This window comes from Anomaloglossus baeobatrachus, chromosome 8, assembly GCF_048569485.1.
Source record: "Anomaloglossus baeobatrachus isolate aAnoBae1 chromosome 8, aAnoBae1.hap1, whole genome shotgun sequence".
Classification (NCBI taxonomy): Eukaryota; Metazoa; Chordata; class Amphibia; order Anura; family Aromobatidae; genus Anomaloglossus; species Anomaloglossus baeobatrachus.
Genome location: NC_134360.1, coordinates 114,540,324 through 114,552,686, shown reverse-complemented (window position 1 = coordinate 114,552,686; position 12,363 = coordinate 114,540,324). Strand labels below are relative to the sequence as shown.

General features: G+C 44.4%; 1 protein-coding gene across 7 annotated transcripts in view; it reads right to left on the bottom strand.

Moving 5' to 3' along the window:
- The window catches only part of PDE4DIP (phosphodiesterase 4D interacting protein), a 1,984,767-nt gene that overhangs the window by 216,470 nt on the left and 1,755,934 nt on the right, over nt 1-12,363 (bottom strand). For all 7 annotated transcript variants that reach the window (XM_075321961.1, XM_075321954.1, XM_075321957.1 and 4 more), the window contains one exon: nt 10,778-10,916. In XM_075321961.1, the coding sequence (XP_075178076.1) occupies nt 10,778-10,916 (139 nt within the window). The remainder of the gene's footprint in view (nt 1-10,777; nt 10,917-12,363) is intronic.

Below are 12,363 nucleotides of genomic sequence, written 5' to 3'. Positions count from 1 at the left end.
CAGCGTTTAATGCCAAAATGGTTGTGTTCTGCTTTTCAAGCAAAGTCTATGGGAATTTGGTTTTCAATTGACATGTCAATTGTTTTTGCCATTTGAGTTTTGAACTGCAAAGCTGTGTTTTTGCCCAAATTTCTGCCACAAAAAGGCACCTTTTTGAACTGCAAAGTGCGCTTTAGAAAACCAAATTCCCATAGACTTTGCTTGAAAAGCAGAACACAACCATTTTGGCATTAAACGCTGCAGTTGAAAAAGCAGCAAAAAAGCAGGTAAAAAGCAGGTAAAAATCAAAGTGCGTTCTCACCCTGAGTGTGCAATTAAAGGGGAATCTTGGGGCATCAATGAAGAAAATGACTTTCTAAGGGCTGAAAAGTTGTGAGATTTGCTCCTCTGTGACCTCATCAAGCCGAATCTTTTTTTTTTCTTTTTTTTTGAGGGGTGGGGGCCCAATAATGAGGGTGGGGGCCTTGCTATGAGGTCCCATGATTTCTATGTATGGTCCTGAAGATGCCTATGCCCATAAAAGGATGGAACACTGCGAAGGAAAGAAGAGAACTTTTATGCGTACACATGAGATTTCCTCTCAAGCAGCCGATGTCAAAGAAACAGAGTACTGCTGAAGGAAGGTGAGATATATTCAGATAAAGTGTGAAGGACTGAAAACATCCTGAAAATACAGCCTGGAAGAGCTCATTTACATTAACTGATAAGAGATAGTTTCTCAGCAACAAGGCATCTGATGTAAAACATACCGGTATCATTTTTTCATCAGTTTATTATGACCCATATGACCATATTAATGGTTTAGATAGGTTAAACATTGTAACAGATTCCCCTTAACATCTCTGCTTCATGCTATTACAACTAAACGTAATCCTGAAAAAACTAAGCCGTCGTGGCTACAGCAGCAAAAAATTACAAAAGATTAGCGAACCTGGAGTGTAAAAGATCTGCGCAGTTTCCAACCTACCTGAGCACCGGACCCGGAATTCTCAGGAAATTCCAGCCAATGATCCGGGTCCAGCAACTTGGGATATAAATAAAAAATTAAGAAAACAAGAATGAAGCAAACGCTTCATACTTACTGAGTCTCTGGCGTGGCAGTAACTGCTCCTGCGGCAGTTCATTCTTCTTCTGGGACTGCTCAATATTGCTCATCCAAATACACTGCTTTGTCTGCCCACCAGCCATCCTGGCATTTGTGATTGGTTGCAGTCAGACTCACCCCCAGCCTGTGTGACAGCGTCTGACTTCAACCAATCACAGCACAGGCACTGTCTGCGGTCACTGTAGATTGGAGTAAAAATAAATAAATAAATAAATTTAAAAAAGTGGGGTAGATTATAGCAAGCACAGATAAGCTTAGGGCTATAGGCTGCAGGCCCCAGTCGTGTGCTGACTGAATTTTTTTTTATTTGAAATAAAAGACAAAAAAGCACCCTCTTTCACCACTTTATTAGCCCCCCAAAATACCTCTGCATGTCTAACATATTCCACACAATATCCTACAACGATTCCAACTCTGCTACATCTGAACGCACAGCGATAGAACAATGACCGTCGACTATGAGCTTCACTGTAGAGGAAGCTCTGCTACACTGGTATAAAGGTGCTCAGAGGTAAATAATAGATAATAGTAGAGGATAACCTCGGCACACTAAAACTCCCAAATGAATCACATTAGTATATAGGATTACATCAGAATCTTTATGTTAACAATGTCATAGGAAATGGCATGTGTAATCACAGTTACCCATGAAAAAAATTTTTTGTTCTAAAAAGGCACATACATTAATATAGATAATAATCAGTAAGCAAGAAAGCATATGGATTATATAGATAAATAATTCAAAGAGGATAACATCCTATGAAAAGGATGGGAATTAAATCGCATACAGGCGTATAAATATCAATCCTGTACATCATAACTAACTAAAATACAGAAATTTAGGAAAAAATGTACATGACCTAAAAAGATGTCTCGTATTTACGGTTAAGTCCGTGGGGTTCTAATGTGCCTAAGGTGTGAATCCACCAAGCCTCCCTGTCAAGCAACCTCTTGACCCTATTTCCTCCTCTACGCATGACATCAACATGGTCAATAACCTGGAATTTAAGTTGGGAAATTTGGTGTCCCGCCATGTGGAAATCATGGGGTATGGGCAACAAAGTATTGCCACATCTTATGTCAGATTTGTGCCGACTTATGAGCTTCAGACAGAGACTGAGTGAGCCATGCGATCACTGGTGACATAGCTCAGGTATTTTTTCCGGTCACAGCTGGAGGTTCATTTCACTTACAGATTAGTAATGGGGGATGTCATAGATGGCCCCCATTACTAATCTAGAGCCTAGTGGCAGTTGTGAGCTGACATTAACCACATATTACCCCAATTGCCACCACACCAATTAAATGGTTGCGGCAATTTCGTGTGGCTGCTATTTTTAGGCTGGGGGGTGCCCAATAAGCACAGGTCTCCCCAGACTGAGAATACCAGCCCCCGGCTCTCTGCTTTATCATGGCTGGATATCAAAATTGGGGGGACTACATGCTGTTTTTTTAAATGATTTATTTAAAAAAAAAAAAAAGCCGCATTTGGTTCCTCTTATATTGATATACAGCCAAGATAAATGCACAGCTGGGGACTGCAGCCTGTAGCTGTATGCTTTATCTGTGTTGGGTATCATAATATGGGGGAACCTACATAACTTTATTTATTTATTTTTACTCCAATTTACAGTGAATCACAAACAGCGCCTGTGATTGGTTGCAGTCAGATGCTGCCACACAAGCTCACTGCAACCAATCACAGACGTCAGGACTGCTGGTGGGCAGAAGAGCAGTGAATATAGATGAGCAATAATGAACGGCCCCGGAAGAAGAATGAGTGGCCAAGGGAGTAGTTACAGCCGCGCAGGAGACTCACTAAGTATGAAGCACTTGCTCCAATTCCCCTATCCCTTCTACCACCATTTTTAATTGCCAGATTCTGGTCCTCATAGACTTATAGGTCCCATATGGGGACTAGCATCCTGCCAGATAGCCGTTGATCAATTCCGGACCAGAACTGTATTTTTTGTTTATCTGGTTAGGTCCATTGGTCCTGGTTTTCAGTGAGTCCTCCCTTCACTAAAAAAGATACGACTCTTGTAATGCAGAAGAAATTACTTTATTATGAATGGCAAAATTACAGCTGATGTTAAGGGGTTAAAGATTGGGCTTAACCCCTTCACGACCAATGACGTATGTATCCGTCATGGATAGTGTGAGGTTAATCCATGCCCCCTGCCGTGGGCAGGTCGCGGCGATCCGCACACATATCACCTGTTTTCAACAGCTGACATGTGTGCCTGCTTGTTACGAGTGGAATTGCATTCTACCCGCAACTTTTAACCCCTTACATCTCGCTACCAAAGTCTGACAGCGAGATGTATATGAGCGCGGCCATTACTTTCACTTACCGCCGCCCCCACCGGAAGTCACGTGCGTGATCACGTGACTTTCGGTGGATGCCATGGTAGCACAGGGTCATGTGATCACGCCTGTAGCTAACATGAGTCACTTTCTCTCAGTGCCGGGATAGGGCCAGCACGGAGAGTAAAGCAGCATATCTGCAGATCTCGGCTCTGTAGCTGAGATCTACAGCTAGGGCAGAGCGATCGGCTTGTTGATCTATATAGCCCCCTAGGGGGACTAGTAAAATAAAAAAAAAGTAAAAAAAAGTTTTAAAAATCAAAAACAACCTAAAAGTTCAAATCACCCCCCTTTCGCCCCATTGAAAATTAAAGGGTTAACAAAATAAAAAATATACACATATTTGGTATTGCCGCGTTCAGAAACGCCTGATCTATCAAACTGTAAAATCAATTAATTTGATCAGTAAACAGCATAGCAGCAAAAAAATTCCAAACACCAAAATTATGTTTTTTTGGTTGTCGCAAGTTTTGCGCAAAATGCAATAAAAGGCAATCAAAATGTAGTATCTGCGCAAAAATGATACCAATAGAAACGTCAGCTAGAGACGTAAAAAATAATCTTTCACTAAGCCATAGATCCCGAAAAATGAGAACGCTACAGGTTTCGGAAAATGGCGCAAAACGTGCGCCACTTTTATTGAACAAACTTATGAAAAAATGTTAAGCCCTTAGATACAAGTAAACCTATATATGTTTGGTGTCTAAAAACTCGCACCGACCTCAGGCATCACAATAACACATCAGATTCGCCATATAGTGAACATGGTGAATAAAATATCCCAAAAACTATTGTGCGATCACACTTTTTTTGCAGTTTTTCCACACTTGGAATTTTTTGCTGTTTTCCAGTACACTATAGGGTAAAACTTATGATTTCATTTAAAAGAACAACTCGTCTCGCAAAAAACAAGCCCTTATATGGCAAGCTTCACAGAAAAATAAAAAGTTACGGCTCTCTGAGAGTGGGTGCTTGATAAGTAGAGAAGCTGGAGCTAAGTACTAACTTGTAGATTTCCAGGTTACTAGATTTTGTGCAATAATATTTTCTATCAGTTTCTAAACCTAGTAATGAAACATCTTGATGTCCTGCTGTCAAAACCAACAGCAATAGCGTAAACCAGAAGTAAAGTGATGTGAAGTGGAAGACCATTCTGCAAGAGCTTGTCTAAAGGCCGCTTTACACGCTGCGATATCGGTACCGATATCGCTAGCATGTGTACCCGCCCCCATCAGTTGTGCGACACGGGCAAATTGCTACCCGTGGCGCACAACATCGCTCAGTCCCATCACACTACTTACCTGCCTACCGATGTCGCTGTGACCGGCGAACCACCTCCTTTCTAAGGGGGCGGTCCGTTTGGGGTCACAGCGACGTTACTAAGCGGCCGCCCAATAGAAGCGGAGGGGTGGAGATGAGCGGGATGTAACATCCCGCCCACCTCCTTCCTTCCTCATTGCGGGCGGCCGCAGGTAAGGTGAGGTTCCTCGTTCCTGCGGTGTCACACATAGTGATGTGTGCTACCGCAGGAGCAGCAAACTACATCGGACACGCAGCAGCGATAATCGAGAATAAAAAAAAATGTTTTTACGACGATTCAAAATCGCTCATAGGTGTCACACGCAACGACATCGCTAAAGCGACCGGATGTGCATCACAAATTCCGTGACCCCAACGAGATCGCTTGAGCGATGTCGCAGTGTGTAAAGCGGCCTTAAGGCTAAGCTCACACATCAGTTTTTGCCAATTTCCTCCCCTCTTCGCAAACTCTGTACTTGGCTTCTCATTCTTCATTATCCTGCCTTACCTTCGGGTGGAAATATATGCATTGGAACGGATGGACTGTAACCACCATGAAAAACGACCATTCACATCCTGGATTCCGTTTTACATCATGGATAAGGAAGATACGGTGTGCTGACATCATCTTATATACAATTGGTCATATGGACTCTCACGGGACAAATCTTTGCATTATTTATTATAAAAACATCTTCTACTGGAAAATTTTGGAATCTGGTGCCTTTCCATATACTTTTGGGAAGGTGTTATGTGTTTATATATTGTGGTTTTTGTTCCTTTCCCTATTTTTCTCCTATTGTAGTAGCCTGACAGGATTCTATGGATTTCTTTACATCTTCTACTATATTTGGCTCCCCCCTGGGATGTGGGATAGCTAATAGATGATCGTTTGGAATTTTCTGCTTATTTATTTTTCCTCTGGAGGGTGGCAGTTTCCCCCTCTGAAGGAGTAAGACTGGATGCATTTGTGAAGTATTTTGGGGTTTATCCGCTGTTTCGGATTTCACTGCGGTGGGCATACCCGCGTGGATATGGGGTGAGTTTTTTCCTTGGCTGGTGATACGGAGAAGCTTTTGCCTACCCTGGTAGTGGGCGGCGCTTTTTGTGTGTGTGTGTGGGGGGGGGTGATGATGGTGATGGGAGGGGGTGGTATTCTGAGACGCGTCATGGGGCGTGCCTGTTGCTCGGACATCGCTGCGGTGGCGTCCTTAACAGCGGGACCGGAACAATACTGGTGACGTCACAGGAAGTTTTCTTCCGTCCGGTCTTCTCTGTGGACGCTGAACCTGGGCGGATGTCCGGCCTTCAGGGCTTCCTATGACGCGCTCATGGTGGGTGGTTTCTTGAGGTACTTTGGGTGCCTATTTAAGGTCAGTACTTGCACACTTTTTTACCCGTCCCCCGACGAAGCATACCCTAAACGCGAAACACGTGTTGGGACGTCGGTCCCCTCGTGGTTACCCCGGTGGTGCAGTGATCTGAATAGTGATTTGAGGAGGTGAGTTGTGCTGCTTGTATTTAGGAAGGTTTGTGCATTTTGTATGTATATCTGTCTCCACTATCTTGTGACGCAGCCTTGCTCTTGGTTAATAGTCACCTCTTACAAGCCCTTCAAGATCACGGTTGAGGAATTTTTCCTCTTTACACTCTGGGACACGTGGGGTTCTTTCCCCTTCAGCATCGCTCCCTCTGGTCCATATGTATTTTATATATTTTTGTACCCAACAGCACTCTAATAAAATATTTAATATCTTCATAATTTTGCTTGTATGGGCTCTTTATTAAGTGAATTTAAAGACTCTGTTCCTCTTTGTTCTCATCATATATGAGTTGTTGCTAATGAATTGATGTGGTGATTTTCCGTGCGCCTGCATGTCTCAACTAAGTACTAACTTGTAGATTTCCAGGTTACTAGATATTGTGCAATAATATTTTCTATCAGTTTCTGAACCTAGTAATGAAACATCTGCATGTCCTGCTGTCAAAACCAACAGCAATAGCGTAAACCAGAAGTAAAGTGATGTGAAGTGGAAGACCATTCTGCAAGAGCTTGTCTAAAGGCCGCTTTACACGCTGCGATATCGGTACCGATATCGCTAGCGTGTGTACCCGCCCCCATCAGTTGTGCGACACGGGCAAATTGCTACCCGTGGCGCACAACATCGCTCAGTCCTATCACACTACTTACCTGCCTACCGATGTCGCTGTGACCGGCGAACCACCTCCTTTCTAAGGGGGCGGTTCGTTTGGGGTCACAGCGACGTCACTAAGCGGCCGCCCAATAGAAGCGGCGGGGTGGAGATGAGCGGGATGTAACATCCCGCCCACCTCCTTCCTTCCTCATTGCGGGCGGCCGCAGGTAAGATGAGGTTCCTCGTTCCTGCGGTGTCACACATAGTGATGTGTGCTACCGCAGGAGCAGCAAACTACATCGGACACGCAGCAGCAGCGATAATCGAGAATAAAAAAAAATGTTTTTACGACGATTCAAAATCGCTCATAGGTGTCACACGCAACGACATCGCTAAAGCGGCCGGATGTGCATCACAAATTCCGTGACCCCAACGAGATCGCTTGAGCGATGTCGCAGTGTGTAAAGCGGCCTTAAGGCTAAGCTCACACATCAGTTTTTGCCAATCAGGTACAATCCGGTTTGTGCCTTATGCACCGGATCCATCTCAGATTGTGTAAAAACTGATGCGACGGATCTGGTAAAAAAATGGATCTGTTTTTGTTTTTTTTTTTTATGATGCTGAGAGAGAGAGATAGAAACCCCATCATTACCGCACAAACACCGCTACTGCCGCCCCCATCGTCCCCACACACACCCCGGCACTACCGCACGCATCATCACCACACACCCCTGCAATTCCGCACGCATCATCACCGCACACCCCTGCACTACCGCACGCATCATCACCGCACGCATCATCAACGCACGCTTCATCACCGCACACCCCTGCACTACCGCATGCATCATCACCGCACACACCCCAGCACTACCGCACGCATCATCACCGCACATGCCCCACCAGTACCGCATGCATCATCACCGCACACGCAGGCACTACCTCACGCATCATCACCGCACACGCCCTGCACTACCGCACGCATCATCCCCGCAAACACTCAGGCACTACCACATGCATCATCACCGCACACAACGGCACTACCTCAGTGACGTCCCCGCTGACAGCACGATTCACTTCAGTTGCTGTGTGGAGCTGCTAGAGAGCGGCGGTGTTCTACTGCCACTCCTATCAGCTTCATGTAACAGAACTGAAATCGTCATGGGACCTCTGTGGATTATGTCGGACCTGGAGGGGTATTTGGGGATTTTAATAAAATGGTGAAAGAGGGTGTTTTTTTGTCTTTTATTCCAAATAAAGTATTTTTTCGGGTGTATGTGTTTATTAACTTTCCCTTACAAGTTAATCATTGGGGGTGTCTCATAGACGCCTGCCATGATTAACCCTTTATTACCCCGATTGCCACCACACCAGGGCAATTCGGGATGAGCTGGGTAGAGTCCCGAGACTGTTGCATCTAATGGATGTGGCAATTCCGGGCGGCTGCTGGCTGATATTTTTAGGCTGGGGGGTTCCCCATAATGTGGCACTCCCCATCCTGAGAATACCAGCCTTCAGACGTGTGGCTTTATCTTGACTGGTATCAAAATTGGGGGGGACCGCACGCCGTTTTTTTTTATTATTATTTTTTTTTTTACTGCAAGATATAGACCCGCCCACCTGCGGCTGTGATTGGTTGCAGTGAGACAGCTGTCACTCAGCGTGGGGGCGTGTCTGACTGCAACCAATCATAGGTGCCGGTGGGCGGGGAAAGCAGTGAATATGACATTGAATATTGGGCGGCAGGCATTTTCAAATCAGGAGAAGCCGCCAGAGCTTTGTGATAGCTGTACAGCGCAGCGCCGGTGATCGGTCAGTGGGTGAGAGTGAGTGAATGAGTCAGTGAGTGAGTGAGTGAGAGAGAGAGTTTGAGAGACAGAGAGTGAGTGGGCATGCTCAGAAGTAAAAACCGGATACGGTACATGCTTCCAGCGTTTGAGGCATGCCACCTTATCCGGCGCTCATAGACTTTCATTATGCACCATGCCGCACAGCGCCGCACCCGGCGCTATGCAATTTTTTGCTGCTGGCAAAAAACGTTCCTCTCTGCGTCCTGTGTGGCCTCCGGAGTGATGATTTTTGCCGCAAAAAACGGATCACACGCAAGTACATGCAGCACAATCTGGCGCTAATAAAAGTCTATGAGGAAAAAACGCACTCGGCGGCAAAAAAAAACGGATGCGTTTTTCCCGCAAAGCGCCGGATTGTGCCGCCCAGCAAAAACCTGATGTGTGAACATATCCTAAAAGTGGCCAAAGTTTTAACCCTCTCAAGAGCTGGCGATATTTCAGTTTTGCTCTTTCGTTCTTTCCTCCTCTTTTTTTCAAGAGTCATAAGTTATTTTTTGTCAAAGTAGCTTTATGAGGGCTTGTTTTTCATGGGACAAGTTGTACTTTTGAATTACACCATTCATTTTACCCTATAATGCACTGAAAATTGGGGGAAAATACCAAATGAAGAGAAGCGGTGAAAAAAAAAAATGTACCGTAATTCCGCCATTGATATTTGGGGTTTTATTTTACAGAATTCAATGTGTCAAAAAAATGACCTGACAATATGATTTTCTAGGTCAATTTAATTATGTTGATATCAAACTCATAAAGGAGTTTCTTATTCATTTTTCTGTTTAAAAAAAATTCTGACCCTGGTAAAAAAAAATCTGCGACCCATAACTTTTAATTTTCCGTTGAAGGAGCGTTCATTTTTTGCATACTGAGCTGTAGTATTTATTGATACCATTTTGGAAATATATAACATCTTAATGAGTTTTATTGCTTTTTTTTTTTTTTTTTTTAAATAGTGGCAACAGTTGACTAACAATTATGCCATTTCATTTTTTTCAGTTTTTAACAAATGGTTTACATAATTTATAGATTGATAATTCAAATGTTTACAATCATAACCATCCCAAACATGTTCATTTTTTTTTGTTTTGTTTTTCAACAGGGTATAGGGGGTCATATAAACTTTTTGTAGTATTTTTAACTTTTTACAATTTTTACCTTTTTAATTACCTTAGAGTACTTGAACCTGTGATCACTTCATCACTTATGCTATATAATACAACACCACAGTAGTATAATATAACTGACATTCTATGAAGCCTAGCATTTGGTTGGGCTTCATAAGAGGGCTAAGATGGCAGCCATGCGATTCCTCACTCACAGGGTGGAAAGGGAGTGGGTGATGTAAGCCATTGTGCTTGCGTACTGTCAACCAACTCAACTATATTTAAATGGTTAATGGGAATCTGTCAGCTGTTTTTTGCTACCTCATCTGAGAGCAGCATAATGTAGGAAAAGAGGTCCTGAATCCAACGATTTATCACTTAAATTCCTGGCTGCAGCCATTCTGACAAAATCAAAGTTTTTAGTTTTTGCATGTAGCAGAGTCCATACAGCTGCCTCCACCAACACTGCTAATCACAGAGGGAGGAGGAGTCAGATCTGAGCTTATGCACTGCAGGGTCTGACTAATGATAAAGCTTGGAAGCTTAAACTTACATGGCAAGTAAACAGAACACACTTTGTAATAAGAGGTGCAGAGCTGAATTTTCTGTTTTAACTCTTACAACATGCTGTCTTCAGATTACATTGCAAAAACCTGCTGATAGAGTCCCTCTTAATGATTTTAATGGTTAAGCAGCAGGAATTTTAGCTACAGCCTGTCCCTGCTGGCAGATGCTGGCTTTGTAACACAGCCACTGTCTGTTTGGTATGGAGCAAAGTCACCTCCTGAGTACGCTCCATATACCCCATGTGGGACCTGTGATGAAAACGTCTATCACTGGTCGGTAAGGTGGTCTGTATAAATTAGTAGGTGTTTATGTTTTATTATGTTACTAGAAACTAACAGATTTATGCATTATACATACGTTGTTTTACAATAAGTTTTTCCATGCCTTCTCTTGCAAGGTTTGCATGTTTCACGTGATCTGAGGCTTTCTTTAGCAGCTTTTCTTGCTCTTTTAGCTTACTTTTCAGGGTGCAGATCTCAACTTTCATTACTTGTTCCTGTCATCAAGAAAGAGAACATCAATAGAAATCAAACATGAATACATTACATAAAAATTCAGAAGTCTATGGGGCATATTTAGCTATGCTATCTTTTTATAACCAGTGTATAGTCAGGGCTGGACTGGGACTAAGGGGTACTTTGCACACTACGACATCGCATGTGCGATGTCGGTGGGGGTCATGTCGAAAGTGACGCACTTCCTGCGTCGCTCTCGACATCTTAGTGTGTAAATCCTAGATGATACGATTAACGAGCGCAAAATCGTCGTAATCGTATCATCGGTGTAGCGTCGGCGAATTCCATAATTACGCTGACGCGACGGTTCGATATTGTTCCTCGCTCCTGCGGCAGCACACATCGCTGTGTGTGAAGTCGCAGGAGCGAGGAACATCTCCTACCGGCGTCACCGCGGCTCCCGTCGGCTATGCGGAAGGAAGGAAGGCCAACTTGTCAGGTGGTGAATGTGTAATATCTTTGTGCACTTTTAGGTTGTTTAATATGACTGTATAACATGTAGTCACAGCTCTGTCCAGTATTACAAATGAGTCCTATTTATTGATCTTAGTTGCAGGACCTGGTGGAGCCGTTATTTTCCCTACAGAGCTGGGTCCCATAGATAATGAAGAGGGTGTTGCTCTGCATAAAGCTGTGGCCTCGTCATATAGCTGATAGGAGGGATGCAAAATCAGATCCCCCTAAACTGATATTGATGACCTTGTGCCGCCCCTGCAGCGGCTGAACTGCTCGTATCTGGGAGTGGTGATTAGTCGTGGCTCGAGGGTCTCCGGACCCGGGGGCTAGGGGCCACACTCCAATGAAGAAGGGGATTATTTACAGGGGATAGATATACTTTGTGACGCCACCTGTGATGTACGGTAATTGGGAGTACCACCGCTGCTCTTGCAAGTATGCGGGCTGATGGAGTGGAGCAACTAGATATCGTCACCCTCCACGGGTAGGTGAAGGCCCCAGGACTCTGGATGGTGAGATGGGGTGCTGGGGGAGCGCAGGCTCGCTGGTTGCAAGGGTTAATCAGGTACTCACTCAGCAATAAAGCAGACGCTGATGTGACGCCCTGGCAAAACAAGGTAGTCACAAATGAGCTAATCCTCCTTGCTACCACCAAAAAACCCGCACTTAGACATAACACACAGCCATTAAACCCTAGCCACCCCCTCATGATAATAAGGACACACCAGTGGGCAGGATCAGGCGGTTGTGAATGCCCACCTAGGAGTCCTGAGGTATCAGGGGTGGGAACATGACAGTTCAAGTTGGGAGTTCAAGTTGAGAGAAGAGTTTAGACAGTTGAAGTGTGGAGAGCTGACAGCAGTGTAGTCAGGGGTCGTAGCCCTTGGACTACTCGGCTAGGTGACAGATGGTGAACAGGGCCACAGGCGACAGAGATCAGGTCGCGGGAGACCTTAAGTGGACCATGGCAGG